This window comes from Protopterus annectens, chromosome 1.part0 (assembly GCF_019279795.1).
Source record: "Protopterus annectens isolate FY-2018-M chromosome 1.part0, PAN1.0, whole genome shotgun sequence".
NCBI lineage: Eukaryota > Metazoa > Chordata > Ceratodontiformes > Protopteridae > Protopterus > Protopterus annectens.
This window is the reverse complement of record NC_056725.1, coordinates 1,560,054,839-1,560,073,425: the sequence shown is the minus strand read 5'-3', so window position 1 is coordinate 1,560,073,425 and position 18,587 is coordinate 1,560,054,839. Positions and strand designations below refer to the sequence as shown.

General features: G+C 38.6%; 1 protein-coding gene across 1 annotated transcript in view; it reads left to right on the top strand.

The window, feature by feature from the left end:
* PRKN (parkin RBR E3 ubiquitin protein ligase) overlaps positions 1-18,587 on the top strand; it is a 4,754,857-nt gene that overhangs the window by 1,719,820 nt on the left and 3,016,450 nt on the right. Inside the window, exon 4 of the mRNA XM_044073232.1 lies at positions 2,014-2,097. Coding sequence (XP_043929167.1) covers positions 2,014-2,097 — 84 coding nt within the window. The remainder of the gene's footprint in view (positions 1-2,013; positions 2,098-18,587) is intronic.

Here is an 18,587-nt window from a genome sequence, read left to right as displayed (position 1 = left end):
CTGTTCATAGGTCCATAGTTCTTTACCAGGCTATTGACCACAATGGCCTTGTAAAGCCTAGCCATGCATCCCAAATCTCTGATAAGTTCTGATACCCTAGATAAGTGTAAGCATGGGCCTGGGAGATGAACCATTTATGTTACCTGTATCCATTAGAGACATAGGTGCCAAACCAGGGATGAATTTCTGGTTTCCCATCTAGTTGTCCAAGTTATATTTGAATTGGGTTAGGGAGGAACTCTGCTTCACATGTATGGGGAGTCTGTTCCATAGACGGGGTAGTCTCTGGGATACAAATACCTATCTATCCAGCAGGTCCTATTTGTATCATAGGCAAGGTTTAAGTCTTTAGAATGGTTAATTCTGGTGCTGTTTTTTTTGTGGATATGCAGGAGATCCATCAGAGAGGGGTCTGACAATGCCCTGTATGCCATGCATAGATCTCTCCTCAAAAGCCTGTAGGAGACAGAATACAAGGATAGGGCCTTTTACATATGCCCTGCATTCTTCTAGTAAGGAGCATCTGTGGATGTTCCGGTTGTTGGCTATGCCTGGGTAGGTGCATACCAAAAGGGGGATTGTACTCAATGATAGGTCTGATGAATTCTGAATAGAGTGGAACAATGACTTCCTTAGACTTAGATGCCATACCGTTGTTTATAAGTTGTGCAACATAGAATGATTTCCTCACCACTGTAGAACCTTGATAGTCAAAGGCCAGATTGCTATCTGTGTGTGTCACTAGGTCCATGACTACCAGGTCAACTCTAAGATGTGTGTTGTTAATATGATAGTTACCAGGGATGGATGACTTCCCAAAGGATTTTATTATGCATTTCTTGCCATTTAGTTTTAGTCCATGGCTCTAACACCAGTTGTTTGTCTGTGTGAGCCCCTCCTGTAGAACATTTGTGTCAGTGTGAGATTCAGTGATAGCTCCTAATTTGCATCATATAAGACTAGTGAGACTTATGGGTCTGTAGTTTCCAGAATCTGTAGATGGCCCACCTTTGTGCAGAGGGATGACTGTTGCATTTCTCCATTCATGAGGCATGTAGTCTGTTTGGAGGCTATAGCTAAATAGTAATAATAGGTCACCTGTCTCCTAGATGTAAGTTACATCCATGATGTATGAGCTGTGCAGCCCTGCCAGAAGTGCAGCAATTATGCCATCTTCTGTAGGTCATGGCAATTTGTAAAAACATCCTTTGGCAAAGAATCTGGAAATTTTTGGATGTCTGATGTTACACTAAACTAATTTTTTTCCCAAAATGGAATTATTATTGTGTTGTTCAGATTCAGAGTCAGATGCTTGTTTCAGTAGTGGTCATACAGGTCTGTTGTGTAATAGTCTTACTTTAACTTCTTTAGTTCAAGGCAGATAGTTTCTGCTGTTTTGAATCCCAAAATCCACTGTAGCTGGAAATTAGCAGGGGATCAAGGTTCACTTTAACTCTGATTTGCTGGTAGTTGGTTATTCAGTTTCTCTGGTATATCTAACTATAATAATGTAGGAATGTCTTCAACTTCTGAAAGAGACCTTGAAGAATATCTCATGAAAGATGCAAAAGTGGCATGTTTTCTCTGTTTAATAAATCAGCATATTTCATGAAATGCTGTTTATTAGAAAGCTTTCATGACTTGTAGCTGTGTAAGACAGACTATAAGTTGCCTAAGTGAGCTAAGTTGCATCCATAGTGACATTACCTAAAAAAGGAGGTTTAGCACTGAATGTAATTTTTTAAGTTCTGATGTCCCAGTATTGGCTTTCAATTTTAATTATAAAAAATACTGCAATTAAGTTGGTATTGAACTACTGATAAAATACTAATGTGTTAGAATGAGTTTAGATGCAGTCTTTCAATGAATTTTATTGACAACGGATTTGTTTTTCTGTTACCCGTAAATGAATATTTCTGCCTGTAAGGTGCATATTATGTTTATTCTGAACCACATTATTTTTGCAGAGTTTTCTGTTGTTTCATATGACTTGCATTTTGTTTTTTTACATAGGATCCAGCTTGCTGGGAAGATGTTCTTATTCCAGATAAGATGAGTGGACTTTGTCAAACTCCAGAATGCGATGGAACTGTTGCCGTAAGTCAAATCTGTTGTTAATGCTTTACACAAGGGGACAGTCAATGGCTTTAATTTTAACACAACACTTTGAATTTTAACTGAACTATTTTAGGAGGTCCACATATAAACAGTTTGCTAAATGTTACCAAAGTCTGGCTTCTCCAGCTTATGTAGCACAGCATTCTTCTGTATAGCAGTCTGCTCTCCAGAACTGCTGTAAGGGGTCATCAGCACTGAACAACTTGTATAAATGTGCGTGCTTGTGTGTGTGTGTGCATGTGTGTGTGTACATTTATGTACGTTCACATTTACGTGTGTGTGTGTGTGTGTGTGTGTGTGTGTGTGTGTGTGTGTGTGTGTGTGTGTGTGTGTGAATAAATAGACAAATTGTTACCAGAGGTATTTCTTAACTTGTGATATTTTCACCCACTGAAGTTGATCTAAGCAATAGTATACACAACTAATTTATAACTTTTCAATGTCTAGAAGCAAACTCATAGTCATTTCAAAATTCACAATCGAGAGTTTAAAATGTTAACATTCCATGAGGCCAACGATTTCTGTTCTTGATTGTCAGCTTTGAACAGTTGTCAGGCGCAGAATCTATCTTAACATCCTTATAGACACAAAGATTAATTGCCTTACTTTTCAAATCATTTTCTGTATAAATATTATTGCTTTATAAAATATTATTATGACGTGCTAGGGATTAACGATTATTAAAATAATGAAAATCGGTTTTGGGGACTTAAATTACAATAATTTCTCACACTCTCCTCACAATCTCGCACTTCTCCTCCACCAACTAAAGTCCCTCTCTATTGATAATCCTGCTATGAACTGGTTTTCATCTTACCTGGAAAACCGAAAACAAGCAGTTCTCTGGCAAAACCATCTTTCAGACCTCCTGCCCACCTCCATAGGTGTCCCTCAGGGCTCTATTTTAGGTCCACTCCTGTTTTCCATTTTCATAAATGACCTTCATCTCTCTAATCCACTTGCTACCTGCATCCAATACGCTGATGACTCTACCATCATATGTTCAGCCTCATCGCTAATAGAACTTCATTCTCTAACACAAAAAGCCTTCTCCACTACAGAACAATGGTTCTCCAACCATTGTCTTCTCCTTAACCCAAAAAAACAAGCTACTACTCTTTACACCCTCTCACTTGTCTCCCCCTCTTCATTTTACGCTTACATCCAACAATGGTACCACTATCTCTCCAGACCCCACCACCAAACTCCTAGGAATTACAATTGACAATCAACTAAAGTTTGACACTCACATAAATACTGCAATAAAATCTATTAACAAAAAACTTGGATCCCTCTATAGAATAAAACCTTTCCTGACACCAGTAGCCAGAACCACCATAGCTAGAACCCACTTAACCTCTACCCTGTTATATGCTTCCCCCATATATACCAATCTTTCTAAAAATAATCTTAACAAACTAGCTAAATCATATAACAATATTGCCAGCTTTGCTACAAACTCTCTATACAGGACTCATCACTGTCAGAATCTAAAACAACTAGGCTGGCTTGAATTACCTCACCTATTACAATTTAACTAACTTATAATCGCCCACAAAGCCCTGTACCAACCCAACAACACCCCAATTCTCTCTACCGTCATAAGGCCATACAATAACTTGAGGAATCTGCTCTCTGCTAACAAAATGTTGATTCATACTTGCTTATCAAATAACTTAGCAGGCGATTCCATATTCTCTAATTCAGTTGGTAAAATATGGAATCAATTACCACAAGAACTGACAACCCTAATCTCTCTCTCGCTATTTAAAACTAACCTAAAACTTTTCTTCTCTAACCACTGGTTATGCTCTTGTACCAATCCTGACTAACTGTTTTTTTTCTCTAATTATCTGATACCCTGAAAACACATTTTTCTTAACCACAACCCTGCATCTATCATTCTTTATACTAGCCTTCCTTCTTGATTTCTAACACTGTCACTCACAAGTACTACTTTATCACGCTTAACTCTCCCACTCATTTTTTTTCCTACTCCTTTTTAAATATTGTTAAACTAAGATGAATTTATTTCTTACTAATGCCTTTTCTAATTTTTGTATCAAATATTACTGTAAGTTTTTGTAGTATGTTTTACACTGTTTTTTACTATGTTTTTTTTAAACTGGAGCTTTTCTCCCCGGGCCTCCACTGAAAATGGACATGTATCCAGCTGGACTAGCCCGGTCAACAAATGTAAAATAAATAATAAAATAAAATAAATAATTATTTCATGATTTAAGTTAATTTCTGATCATTAAGGTGATTACATAGTAAACTTTATTTGTGTCTTAAAAAATTACAAATAAAGAACAGAAATAAAGAAGGATAGAAAGAAAGAAATTAGCCAGTTGTGCAGACAGTAACTATAGAGCTACAACAGGAGAAAAAGATGGGCAGATTTTCCCCATTACATGCTAATATTTTGAGTTGAACTTTAGCCTGAACTTCTGAGAAATAGAGTCCAAATAGTAAAGGACCCAGTACAGATCCTTATGGTACACCACTGGTGATGGGTCTACTGGTAGCGGTGGAGTCACCCACTTTGACAGTATGTGTTCTGTTGGTGAGCCAATTAGTTACCCATTTGGTGAAGCAGGGGTTAACACCTAGCTTGGAGAGCTTTTCAATGATTCCTGAGTGGGGGATTGTATCAAAGGTTTGGCTAGGTCTGGAGAGGTGGCATGCACTGTCTTACCTTCATCCAGGGCTTTGGTGATTTTCTCAAAGAAGTCTACCAGGTTCAGTAAGCATGATCTACTCTTAACGGGTCTAGAGTTTGAAGGTCACCTGTGTCCTTGTTGAGAAGGCCTATGACAATCCTTTCCATGGCCTTGCAGATGAGGCTGATTAGACGTATGGGTCTATAGTTCCTAGGGTCGGTTGATGGCCCCCCTTTATGCAAAGGGATTACTGCTGCTGTTCTCCATTCTGCTGGTACAAAGCCAGTTCTCCGGCTATGGTTAAAGACAATGGCAGTGGGTCAGCTAGGTCCTGTTTTAGATTTCTTAGTAAACAACCTGGGATGTTATCTGGTCCCACTGAGGCTGTGTTTTTGGCCTTGGGGAGCCCAGATGTGACTTGATCTCTAGAGATACTAGGTAAAGAACTGGAGTCAGGTATGCTTTGAGATGTTGCTGGTGGGGATAGGGGGAGACGTTTGCATCAAATCTGTCAGCTAGCAGGTTGGCAGTTTCCTCCAGTATAATGTGAGTGGTACCAGCTGGGGACACCCTTTTAGATTTTGGACATAGTTAAAGAATGCCTTATGATTGTCCTTGGCTAGGGATGATATTTTAGCTTCATAATCATCTTTAGATGACTTTACAAGACTTCTGATTTGCCTTTTTCAATCTGTGGAGGGGATTCTTTAAGAGGCAGTTGTCTCTTGTTCTTTGTTAAACAATCTGTTTATACTAGATATTCAACAAGGTGGTCTCTTTCTTCAGGAGGGCTTGGTTTTAATCCAGTCAGGTACAGCCATGTTTATACAGTTGCTAAAATGATTATACAGGGCATTTGTGTACAGCTCAGCATAGAAATCCTTATTGTTTGAGATTGCAAGGGGTATAAAACTTTTTATATCATCACTTAGTGGCTGTAGTTTGCTTTGGAGAAGCTCCTTAGTTTTTTTGCTACTTTGGGGGCATGGAGTCCAATAGTTACTTCAAATGACACTGATTTATGGTCTGACCTTACCAGGGAGGGCATCACACAGGGGGCAGAGCAGTGATCACCCATGCTGGTGAGTGCTATGTCAAGGTGCGGACTATCTGCATTGACAAAGTCCAGGAACCTCTAGGCAAGCATGTTTGAGCTCATGTATGTAACCCAATCGATGGAGGGATAACTGAAATCTACCATGACTAAGGTATTGGACTGTATGGTGAGTGACTTCAGTAAGTCCAGGTAGGTATTGTGCTTTTCGTGGTTCATCGAGGGAAACATGTAGCTAGCAATGATGTGGTAGGCTGTTTTGCCTATAGTTAATTGGGCATGGAGTAGTTTGAGAGAGTCGTACTGTTTCACCAATCTTGAGGTGTACTTGGCTTTAATGAAGATGGATACACCTTCATCTTTGATTCTTTCATGCTCATTCTGAGGTCTGAATGTGTGGAAGGCATTGTAGTCTTGCACAGCTGGGGTGCTCTCTGTAGCCTTGAACCATATTTCAGTGACAGCACAGACATCAGCATCTACCAAAGTGAGGAGTGCTTCCATGGGTGCACTTTCATGTTTAGACTTCTAGCAAAGCAGCAGAAACTTGAGTTTGTCTTGAGTGGATTTTGCTATGTCAGAAATGTTGTCATTTTGGCACTGCCAAAAGAAGGCACTATGGGCAAGGCAAGCACCTTAGCCAGTGTCAAAAAGCTTAGGGAAGACAGGTGCAGAATATATCTGGCAAAGCAACATGGCCTGCTGACCATATGGCAATTGTTGAAGTCAATCATTTTTTGTTTTTATTGAGGCATCATCCTGGGTGAAAGTAGAATGCTGCTTATGGCTAGGGTCATACCTGTCAGGGACAAATAATCTAAGAGTTCAGTCATGTCTCTCTTCATGTAGACCAGGGAGGTAGATCTTAAGTCATTCACCCCAACATGGACTATGACAGAGTCATAACAGTGCTTGTTGTTGAGTTAGGAGTGCTTTCATGATCTGATGGATCCTGGCACCTGATATGCAGCTGACCTTCTCCTTGTCTAGACTGGTGAGGGGGGCATATGTTTGTCTCACTATGGAGTCTCCTATGATCAAGACATTAGATTTTGAGGTGTTTTGCCTTAGGGGTTATTTGGTGTTGTTATGTGCAGTGCTTTCTATACATGCTGAGGTGTGTGCAGATAATTTGCACTTGGGAAGTCTTTGATGTTTTGGTAGGCTTCTAGTGAGTACCTCCATGTATGTGGGTTTATTAGTTGTGTCCTGAACTTGTGTGACAGGTGAAGTGCCTGAGTTGACAACCTGTTTGATGTCTTGTTTTTTGTTACATGAGATTGTTTCCAAATTGATAGGGTAATTACATCTCTCACATATGGTATTTGTTTGTTTCAGGACTACGCTGTTACCAGTATACTTGAGGCAATTACTACATTGCCTCAAAATGCCCTAGTCAGTCAGGCTGGCCGGAGAAATGGTGGGAAAGTGACTATCCATAATGGCAGGTTTCTACCATAGAACTGTTGAGACTGGGTAAGTTAGATCAGTTTATAGGTTCATAGGTGTGTAATAGGCTGATGGTCCTGGGGCCTTTACAAGTATAGCCATAGGGTTACTCTGGCATCGTGCCACCCGTCCTTAGTTCCCAGTGCGTCTGTTGAGTAGAGCCACTGGAGTTATCCCCAGGGTGAAACTTCTATTTCCCATCCACTCCTCAAGATTTCTGTTGAAGACGGTCAGTGAGGTGCTGTGCTTGACATGTATGGGAAGTCTGTTCTATAGCATGGGCAGTCTCTGGGTTATGAACCTGCCCCCCCAGTCCATTCTGTTGATTGTGGTAATGAAGTTGAGGTCTTTGGAGTGTGTGGTGTTGAGGGATTGGGATTTCTTTAGATGTAGCATTTCTAACAGAGCTGGGTCAGACATAGCTTTGTAAGTCAAGCAGAGATTGCCTCTAAATAGGCGATATGAGACAGAGAATAGTTTGGAGTTTTTTTCGTCTGTCCATATAGGACAAATGTTTAAGCCCTAGGATCCTCTTTGTGAGGCACTTTTGTGGCCTCTTCAGTTGTTGCAGGTGTCTAGTGAGGTACCTGCCAAATGGGACACTGTATTCGATGATTGGCCTAGTGAGGGAAGAGTAGAGGGAGACAATGACCTCTTTCTTCCTGGATTCAAAACCCTTAGTAATGAGATGTACCACACAGGAAGACTTTCTGACCACAGTGGCAATGTGGTGATCAAAAGTGTCAACCTGTGTTCCCAGATCTCTTATAATGCCTTCTGTGTTCAGTGGATGACCATCAATGTGGTAATTCAAGGGAACTGGGTTTTTCCCAAAGGGGATGACTATAAATTTTTTGGCATTGAGCTTAAGGCCATAGTTCTGATATCAGTCATTGGTCTCAGTGAGGCCATTCTGTAGGAGGTCAACATCACTTGGGGAGTTAATAATTGCTCCCAACTTGCAGTAGTCTGCGAACTTTGTCACGCAGAGTCCCTTCTTGTTGGCCTGGACTTCAGAGAAGTAGATACCAAACAGGAGAGGACCTAAGACCAAACCCTGTGGGACTCCACTTGTGACTAGTCGTCAGTCTGACTTGGAGTCAGCTACTTTCACACTGTGGGTTCTATCTGTGAGCCACTTTGCAACCCACCTAGTGATATAAGGTTTGATACCTAGCTTAGTGAGTTTTTCTATGATTCCTGAGTGGAGAATGGTATCAAAGGCTTTGGCCAGATCAAGGTAGGTTGTATAAATCACCTTGCCTTCATCCACAGCTCTGGTGACTGACTCTAAGAAGTCGACCAAGTTGAGCAGGCATGATCTACCCTTCATAAAACCAAACTGTATGAGATCCAGAATTTGAAGATTCCCTATATCCTTGTTTATTAGGTCCATTATGATGCGTTCCATAGCTTTGCATATCAGACTCATCAGGCTAATGGGTTAATAGTTCCCAGGGTCTGTAGTCGCTCCTCCTTTGTGGAGAGGGATGACTGTAGCAGTGCACCATTCGGTAGGGGCAAAGCCTGAGGTGAAGCTGTGATTGAACAGGGCACACAGGTGAGGTGTCAGTTCACTCTGTAGTTCATGTAGAACACAGCCAGGGATATTGTCAGGTCTCATAGAAACTGTGTTCTTGGCCTTGGACAATGCAGCTTTAACCTGTGCTGCAATGATGCTGGGTGTCTGGCATTCTTCCAGTATTGTGATTGGTCCTTTGGGGGCGGGGGTAAAGTTGGCACTGAATCTGTCGGCCAGTATGTTGGTAATATATGCTAGCTCAGTATAGGAGGTACCATTGTTCAGTAACTCGGAGCAAATCTGGGTATTGCCATGGAGATTCTTGATATAACTATAAAAGGCGTTATGGTTGTTTTTAGTGTCTGCCGCAATTCTGCTTTCATAGCTGGCTTTAGAGGATTTGATGAGGGATTTCAACTTTTTGTTGAGACTAATAAGGGAGTTTTTCCAGTCTTGGGACTTCACCTTTTTATGCAACAGTTTCTTCCTTCTGTTGTAGAGTTTATTAATGGCAGGGGACCACCAGATTGGCTTCCTTTTTTTGGAGGAGTGTGCCTTGGTTCTGTTGGGTATGGCTAGTTCCATGCATTTATGTATGTGTTTGTACAGCGCATTGGTGTATGATTCAGCAGTCATGCATCTATTTTCCATTGACATGGGTGCTGTGAAGTTAGCCACCTCTGTTTTTAGGAGTCCAAAGTCAGCTTTGGAGAAGTTTTTCATGGTGAATACCTTTGTGGGGGGTGTGAGTGAGATGTGGATTTCCATGGTGATTAGTTTGCGGTTGGATCTAACCAGGGAGGAATTGACTACTGGTGTAGAGCAATGGTTACCCATGTTAGTAATAACCAGGTCAAGGATGTTGCTTCCTCTAGTGGGAGTAAGAATGAGCTGGTCCCGGACATTGGTATATATATATATATATATATATATATATATGTATATAAAACAATTGCTCTTACTTAGCATTTTCTTCAAATCTGTTAAGTTAGGAACATTTTGTCAGGACACTGACATGAAGTGATGGATATAGTCACTTCAACCATTAATGCAAGTGTAGGTGTTCCATCTTCTTGTAACTTTTCCTGTACAAAAGGCAACTCACATGTTTAAGCAATTAATTTACCTTTGCCCTTTTTAACTTTTTTTAATTTTCTTTTATTTTTATATTAACTTTGGACCTTTTTCGCACCAGTTGTTGAGCAGGCCAGCCTTAGACTTATTGAGCTGATTGGGCACAATAGGGCCCTACACATGTCACTGTCATCTGAAGTCCAGAACTGTAGATAATTAAAGATCTTCACTTTGAAGACACACAAAATGGCTGTTACAGTTGAAGCTGTATTGAGATTCTTGTTACAAATGTAGCAAACATCTTATTAAAGTCAAACTGCCACACACGGAGCACTTAAGCACCTAAGCCATTAGTGCAAATACAATGCTGCCATTACATTAACAAATGCTGGTACTACACTGTGCCATTGGCTCCTGCTGATTACCACCCTGGCAGCTTCAGGATTAAGGGAAAAAATGCTCTACTCAAAAACCAAAGGGGGGGGGGTCAACTGTTCTGCTCTGAGGCCATAGCAAGCTCTTTGATACAAATGTTCTAATCAGCTTGTTACAGTTAAATTACTACATTCTGTGCCTTTTTTACAGACTATCCCTAGATGATTTTGGTTCTTATTTTTGCCCTGTACCTCAAAGAATTTTTAATTTGCTGGTCATTTAGTGAGGATTACAGTCAATCAGTCAGACAGTAATGTCAAGAGTTTTGAGATTTATACTTCATATGATTCAGAAAATGCATGCTGATACAGTACATGTTATTCCATGTTTCTTCTTAAGTAAATCAGAGTAATATTTAAAATTGTTCCTGATTCTGAACATTTGCTCCCCCATTATTTTGTCTCTATCTGGAATTCTTGAACAAAGAAGTCGACAAACATGCTGCTAATGCATTAGTAACATTTGGCATTCATAAATGAATGGTGGTACAAAACATTTCAACTGTCCATAATTTCACTGAAAGTTCTAATATTTTCCTCATGTCATGTTTTTGGTAAATCATAAAGGATGGAGGGGCTAGATGATGAGAGGATTGGGTCTCCCCAAACATGTCTCAAAGTGGGACTCTCATTTGCTAAGGCAGGCCTTACTTGTAAGAGCTTTTTTTTTTTACTTATCTTTTGTTTTAATATTACAGGGAGAAATCTGTGACTCTCTATAGTTTCCTTCTTTTTTCTTAGTGGGTTTACTGCAATGGATCACTCTCTACCTTCACACAAATTTCCTTCACAATTTTAATGTCTATAATTTTCCAACAAGATTCTGTGTCTTGCACTAAGGGATTTTTATATTTCATTTTGTGAACTGAGTTCTTTCACTAAATTACTAATGCATCAACAAGAATAGCTTCACCAAACATATGTGGCATTATTGATCAAATAACTCTAACAAACGTTAAGATACACATCTCTCTCTCTCTATATATATATGTATATATATATATATATATATATATATATATATATATATATATATATATATATATATATATAGATATAGATATACACACATGATATTGAAAAGGTCAATTGATTGTTTTGACCACGTATGGTCAGCTAGGCATCTAATCAACAGTGTGTGAGATCGCACAGTTCCAGGGCTTGGGAAATTTGCCCATACCCTGTTTGTATTATCTCAGAGTTAATAGAACAATGTTTTACTATAAGTTTTAAAGTAACATTTTGCATGTTCTAGATGCAGGTGTACTGGTTTGTCGACACTGGCATTTTCAACGTGGACATCATTCATTTATTATTTATTTATTTTATATTATGCAAGTCATCTGTGAGTGCTTTCAATTATTTAACCTACATAAATATATATATATATATATATATATATATATATAGAGAGAGAGAGAGAGAGAGACAGAGAGAGCATATTTTTGTAAACAGGAAGTGAGATGTAAATTTTTACTTGCTGTATGTAGTTTTGCTGTTTCATGCTTTACTTTTACGATATTACAGATATTTCGATTTAATTTACAAATTTTATAGCACAAACACTACTAGACATTTGCTAAATGAAGTAATAGTCTTACAATGAAAACAGACTTGGCATTAAAACGTCTCTACCTTTGAAAATCACATTAACTGAAACAGCATTGAAACCCACATTCAAAGAAAATGCATCTGGCCATTGGCAGGTTAAGTTTACCTTTCGGCTGTTTTCAAATCATTGGCCCCTTGCACACATATTAGGACCATGCAAAAGTTCTTTAATACAATCAGGAAGGTGAATCAATTCTAATATATAATAATTGAATTATATCCCTTGAATAATACAGCACCACTTGATACAATGTATTTTAAATTTATAGTTTTGAACATTTTTCCAGTAAGCAATGAAATAAAACATATGAACCAATAATGACAAACTGCCCAATTTTGTTTCAACCATAAAAGGCCACTCAAACATCTGTCATTACAATCCACCAATATCGGTAAATATGCACAACTTCTGCAGAATAAAAGTCATCTGAATAATTCCGCATTAAAGAGATCTAAAACTAATGAAGAGGTTGTTGTTAGAAAACAACTTTATAGTTCAGTGTTTCATCTACAACTTCAGTGCCTTCTGCCCTTGAAGAATAAATTGCCTATGTTACATTTAAAAAAATAGTAAGCTGCTGTATTCTAATAGGGAATGGGTGGCAAGCTGAAAAACAGGCTCATAGTTACTAGGCATGTCATCCAAAGGAGGGCATACTCAGGTCTGCAGCACCCCACCCCCTTAAAATACAAATCTGCATGTTGTGAGAGCAGAAACTATAGCCCTGTGCATCAAGATGCAAGTATGCTACCTGCTGTGCTACTAAAGCTGCTGTAAAATTCTATACCACAACAGTGATACCATTTGCTGAACAAAACAGTTGTACATTTTAAGCAGACTTAGCATGAGTAAACTTCTCTCCCCTTGAAGCTCACGATTCCTTGAAAATAAATTCCACCTGCTAACTCTAACTAGGGTGTTTCACTCTTTCTTACACACACACACACACACACACACACACACACACACACACACACACACACACACACACACTGACCAACCAAGATGTTGTAGAATTTCATAATAATCGAATTCCACCACAGGGGTCGCCTCTAAAATTTGGCATTCTTCTTATGGCATATTGAGACATACACATCAATTCAAGAGGTAAAGGGGAAATAGAAGTCAGGGGTACATGCATCTTCCTTATCTATGGGGTCTTCTTAAGGTGGAGACATTTTCATGCTTCTTAGGTTATCAGTGAACCTTAAAGATGTCCTTAAAGATAGTGGGGATAGACTTGGTCCTTATGGAGAATACAATATAACAGTTATCTGATTTGACCAATGATAGGGCACTTGCAGGTATAGAGCATGTTTGTGTTATATTTGGAAAGCCCAGGCTGAGTAGACCTGAGTCCCTTGTAGGGAGGGTACTATGTTTTTAAAGGAATTAATGTTAATGATTTGCCAGAATCACTGTGCACTTTTGCTGTTTGTGGTATGCGATAATCAGATTATAGATGGATAATTGTAATTTGCTAGAATGACTATGTTGGATTCTGTAATTAAAGTCACTAATTTGCATAGGTAGGTGTCACTGGCTGTAGGAAACATGGATGGTGTTCCATAACTAGTAGTGATATTGTAGCTATACTTGCCTATAAATATGAGAATATACAGATCGCCTGGAGCATTATTTTGCTTGATTAGATGTGAGGTAAAAGAGTTTCCCATGACTATGGATATGCCTCCAGTAGAACACACATCATTCATTAGCTGGTCTGAATGAGTGATAGGCAGTAAAGCCAGTTATAGAAGGAGTATTGTCGCTGTGTTGGAACAAGGTTTCTACTATTATAGAAATGTGTAAGTTTTCAATGTTTAGATTCATAGGTAATGCTAGGCTATCAGTCTGCAGAGTTTTGCAAGCTTAACCAATAGTCAGAGGTCAGAATCAAACCCTGTACCTTATATCTGAGAAGTAAGGACATTAACCATTATGCTAACTCCCCTTTGGATGGCTATGAGAGTGGGCACATATAGAATGCTCTGAGTGGGAATCATTGATGCAAAAGACTGAATTTGCCTAAGAAAGGACATTATGAGGGTAGACAATGTTTCAGTCAGTATGAGAAAGCACTATGGGAAAGGTGTGGGCCGTCCCTAGTGAAGCAGAAAGAAGTTTCCTCCAACTCCGTACAAGATGGCACATATTAGATCTCCCTGGAGTGATACCAGTTACTGAGCAAATTGTTTAATCAGTTTTTTTTTTGGCTTATTATGGCATTGCTACGGTGATGGCAGTATGTTACTCAAGAGTAGTCATTTAACAGCCTCCAAGTGAAACACTGAAAGTTCACGTGTATGCTGTATCAGGTCTGCGAAGGGAGAGTGTTTAAGGTTACTCACTCCCATGTGCGCTAGTTAAATTATATCTTAACAGGCTACTCTGCAGGGAATAGTAGTAGTAAAACATGTCTAATGAAATGAAAGCAAAAGGTACTTGCTGCTGAAGACATTTTTTGTGACATCTGTTTGGATGAGACTGAAAAGCAAAATCGGCAGCTCCCCAAACTGCTTTTAAGTTTTTCAAGAGGTTTTCCAGCCTTGGAAATAAATTTGTTAGGGGGTACCCAATATGAAGGATACAGGGGAGGTATTTCTGCATCTGCAAAAGGTTCAACAAGTTGTTCATTTAGTTTATAAATCTCAAATTGATTGGTCTTTAGTAGAGAAATATTGTTTGATAAAGTCTACCATATCCACATACCACCCACGGTTAATACGTATGAGGCTATTAGTAGAAACTTGTAAGTAATCTTACATTCTGGGCTAGGGTAAACCTTGAAAAATGTAATATTTAAGAATACAAAATGGAGAGTGTACAAAAGGGTCAAAGAAATTACTGGCTGATGTATTTTATGCCTTCAGAGGAAACAAAGGAGACTAACGAGAATGGTTTTATAAAAGTCGCTTAAAGGTGTGCTTTACAGCAGATGCACTCAGATGCTCACGTTTCCACAGGGAAGCAAGTCACTTTATTTAATGGCTAAGTCAGGGGAAACAATACAGCAAAACATTTTGGCCTATATTTTAAGGGTTTATATCTCCACCTCTAGATCATTCTTTGAAATGCAGATCTAAAACATCTACTGAATATGATGATACATATTTAAAACAGAATAGCCAAATTTGCTGTTAGCTGACCATCCAGCCAAACACTCTGCTCACACCAATGTGAACTGTATAGCATTAGAAAACAAAATAAAATACATCTACCTCAATTTTATTTACAAATGACTTGGTAATTCACATCCTGGTCTTGCTACCATAGTACCTTTGCACTCGACCAATACAGAGCTCAAGTCTTCTAACCAATGCTTACTGGATAAAAACAAAACACATACCAGAATAAGAGACATAGTATCCTGCATCTTTTTTCCAGTTCAATTAGAACAAAATGACAATCTATATAAGGAGGCACCTGACACTGCCACTTAAACTAGTAAGCACATGACCATTTTACAATTTGCTACAACATGACAGTTCTAGGTGCTGTGATCTCTCCAATTCCATTCCTACTTTTCCTTTCAGACTGCCCTGGTTTGTGCTGTGGTGCAATTTCTTTTTCTCTTCTTCTTAACTTGCCTTATCCCACATTATTTGACAGTAGACAGCTCCTTACACAAGCATCTAGTCTATCACTAATAGAGACATCCAAGATGATTCTGTCCCCTCTTGCCAAATGCCTAATATACCATAGTCTTCCGAATTAACATAAAGCTGCCCTGCTGGTCCCTTCACAAGAACACAACAGACTTTTATTAGTAGTTAAATAATTTTCTCAGATCATCCTAACTTACTGTAGGTTTTTGCATATAGTCCTGCTGTATGCTTTAACAAGTTTTTACTGGGTATTATAGAAAAAATTCTACTTCTTACACCTACCTGTCATTTGTACATTTGTCCGTGAACTCCAGTCCAAATGTCTTCTGTAATTCAAATTTCACACAGGTGCGGAAGATGAAAACGTAAAACATCAGTCGCACAGATGCAAAAGCGTCTTTGTGACTGGACTTGAACGGCATTCTTAAAGAAGAATGCCCTAAAGAAAAAAAAAAGTTCTTTTTTTAATTAAAAGAAGATTAATCTACCAGACAGACAGCCGATTCCAGGGGGGGGGGGGTGCAAGTGCACCCCCTTGCACCTGCCTGCGGGCGCCCATGTTGGCAGCACTGTGATGCAGACAGACAAAACAAGATTTTGCTCATTTCTATATTTCTGTGCACAAAATCCACACTGGGTGAACATATGATATTGCCATAAATATCTACAGATGTTATAAATGCATTCCCTGTAGTTTTTAATTAGACGCCTGTATACTGAGCTCTGTCTAGACATACACACCATACTTTATGTCACTACAGCATCAGGTTTTTTGACAGTCGCTCACTAGGTATGAAGTCGCTGCCCTAAACAACCTTGAGGTTTAATGTAGCATGTCACAGCCTGTGATTCATTATTCGTGAAGGTTCCTTACAAACTGCTGTTTTGTGAATGGCAACTTGAGGCTTATTCAGCATTGCAGTTTAGCACTACTATATTGTTATCAACATAAACTACAGCACTTTTTTAAGCTGACCCTAGGTTTCTTTCTTGCATGTTGTTCTGCCAAAACATAGATAACTCAGGAAAGTGCGTGGGATCCCTGAACTTGGATAACGATGTTGTAATTATAAAGGTTGAAGGTTAAAAGTGAAAACATATTTTGACTTGTACATGGCAGATCCCCAAGCTTTTTACCTGTTCAGAGGAGTGAACAAGAATGGTGTGCCATTCTGATGTGTAAGCAGGGGTATTTGAACTAAGGTGTTGACTAAACCAGAATGGCTAGCTCTCTAATGAGTGTAGCCAAAGTTAAGTTGTTTGCAAAGCCTGTATACACTGACTGGGTAGATGCTGCTACATTTTACTGCAAAGTTGTTAACTTACATATAAGAAGCTATAGCACTGGAATAATGGACTTTTGTTTCCTGAGACCCATATTCAATACTTATTGTATGCATTTTGTCCTGCTTCGCTGCTTCTGCTTGAAATTGGTTTTTGTTTTAATTGCCTGGGAATATATTTTCTTTGTGAAAGAGAATTTTATTTGTTTTCACATGAAAAGACATGATTTTACTAGACAGCGGTTTTGCTTTTCATTATGCATGACCTCATTATTATAATTCATTAATCTTGATGACTTATTAAAACAAGTACAGGAGACAGCAGTGGGATTCATCCTCCAAACTCTTAACATAATGCTACACATCTAAAGTGACTAATGACACACACTGTTATGTAGATGTATTTGTATATTGTTATAAAGCTCATCTATATGAATTTGTGCTTCCGTTCGGGAAAAAAGTAGTTTAGCTTGTCTGCCCAAATATGTTATTTTGAAGACTGCAACAAAATCAGCTGTATGCATCATTACAGTGTCTGTAACAGCTGCTTGGTAGAATAAGATACTGCCTGAGTTGTTGCATGCCTACAAAAAAGTGACTTTTGTTCAACATGAGCATGATTAAAATGGTTGACAGCAAGAAACACTGATCCAAGTAGTCATTTTTGTTGATCAACAAGCCTCATGTAACATGTATGAAATTTTATTTATTTTTTTAAGTTGATTATGAAGTAATGGTAACATTTGTAATACAGGTTCTTTTTCTTTTTGGTAACACACTTCTACAGTGGGAAGTGAACGGCAATGTGGTAAGTTCTTCCCTGTGCATCAAGGAATAGATAAAAGATAACTTCATTGCGCTTCCTGCCTGCTGCCTTGAGATCTTGCTGTTTTAACTACAACCTACTTTTTTTATTGTATTCTTTGTTCATTTTCAGCTGCTAGTAGGTCTGCATTTAATATTAATGAAGTGCAACTTAAAGATATGAATATTCTTTCAAAGTTATGGCAGCGCTGGAAGTAATATCTTCTTTATGATTTGTTATCATTATTAACCATTACTGACCTTAGTCCTCAGTACTAACGTGTCATTATTAACCATGATTGATCTTAATCCTCATTACTAACTTGTCATTATTGACCATCATTGACCTTAGACCTCAGTACTAACTTGTCATTATTAACCATTACTGACCTTAGTCCCGAGTACTAACTTGTCATTATTAACCATCATTGATCTTAGTCCTCAGCACTAACTTGTCATTATTAATCATCATTGACCTTAGTCCTCAGTACTAACTTGTCATTATTAACCATTACTGACCATAGTCCTAACTTGTCATTATTAACCATCATTGACCTTATTCCTCAGGTCTAATTTGTCATTATTAACCATTACTGACCTTAGTCCTCAGTACTAACGTGTCATTATTAACCATGATTGATCTTAATCCTCATTACTAACTTGTCATTATTGACCATCATTGACCTTAGTCCTCAGTACTAACTTGTCATTATTAACCATTACTGACCTTAGTCCTTGGTACTAACCTGTCAGACAATGGGAAAGATTTGGCACAAAATATTAATTAGCATAGTTCACTTTACATCTAGTAGCTAGATGTTTATCATTTTATTCACTGCTCAGATTAATGTTCAAGTAAACAAAGTTGGAGCTGTAACGAAAGGCAGTTGATAATTTCTATGTCTTGTTAGCATTAGGCATCATGTTAAAAGTAAATACAAACCACCAATGCCAGATAAAAGGGGG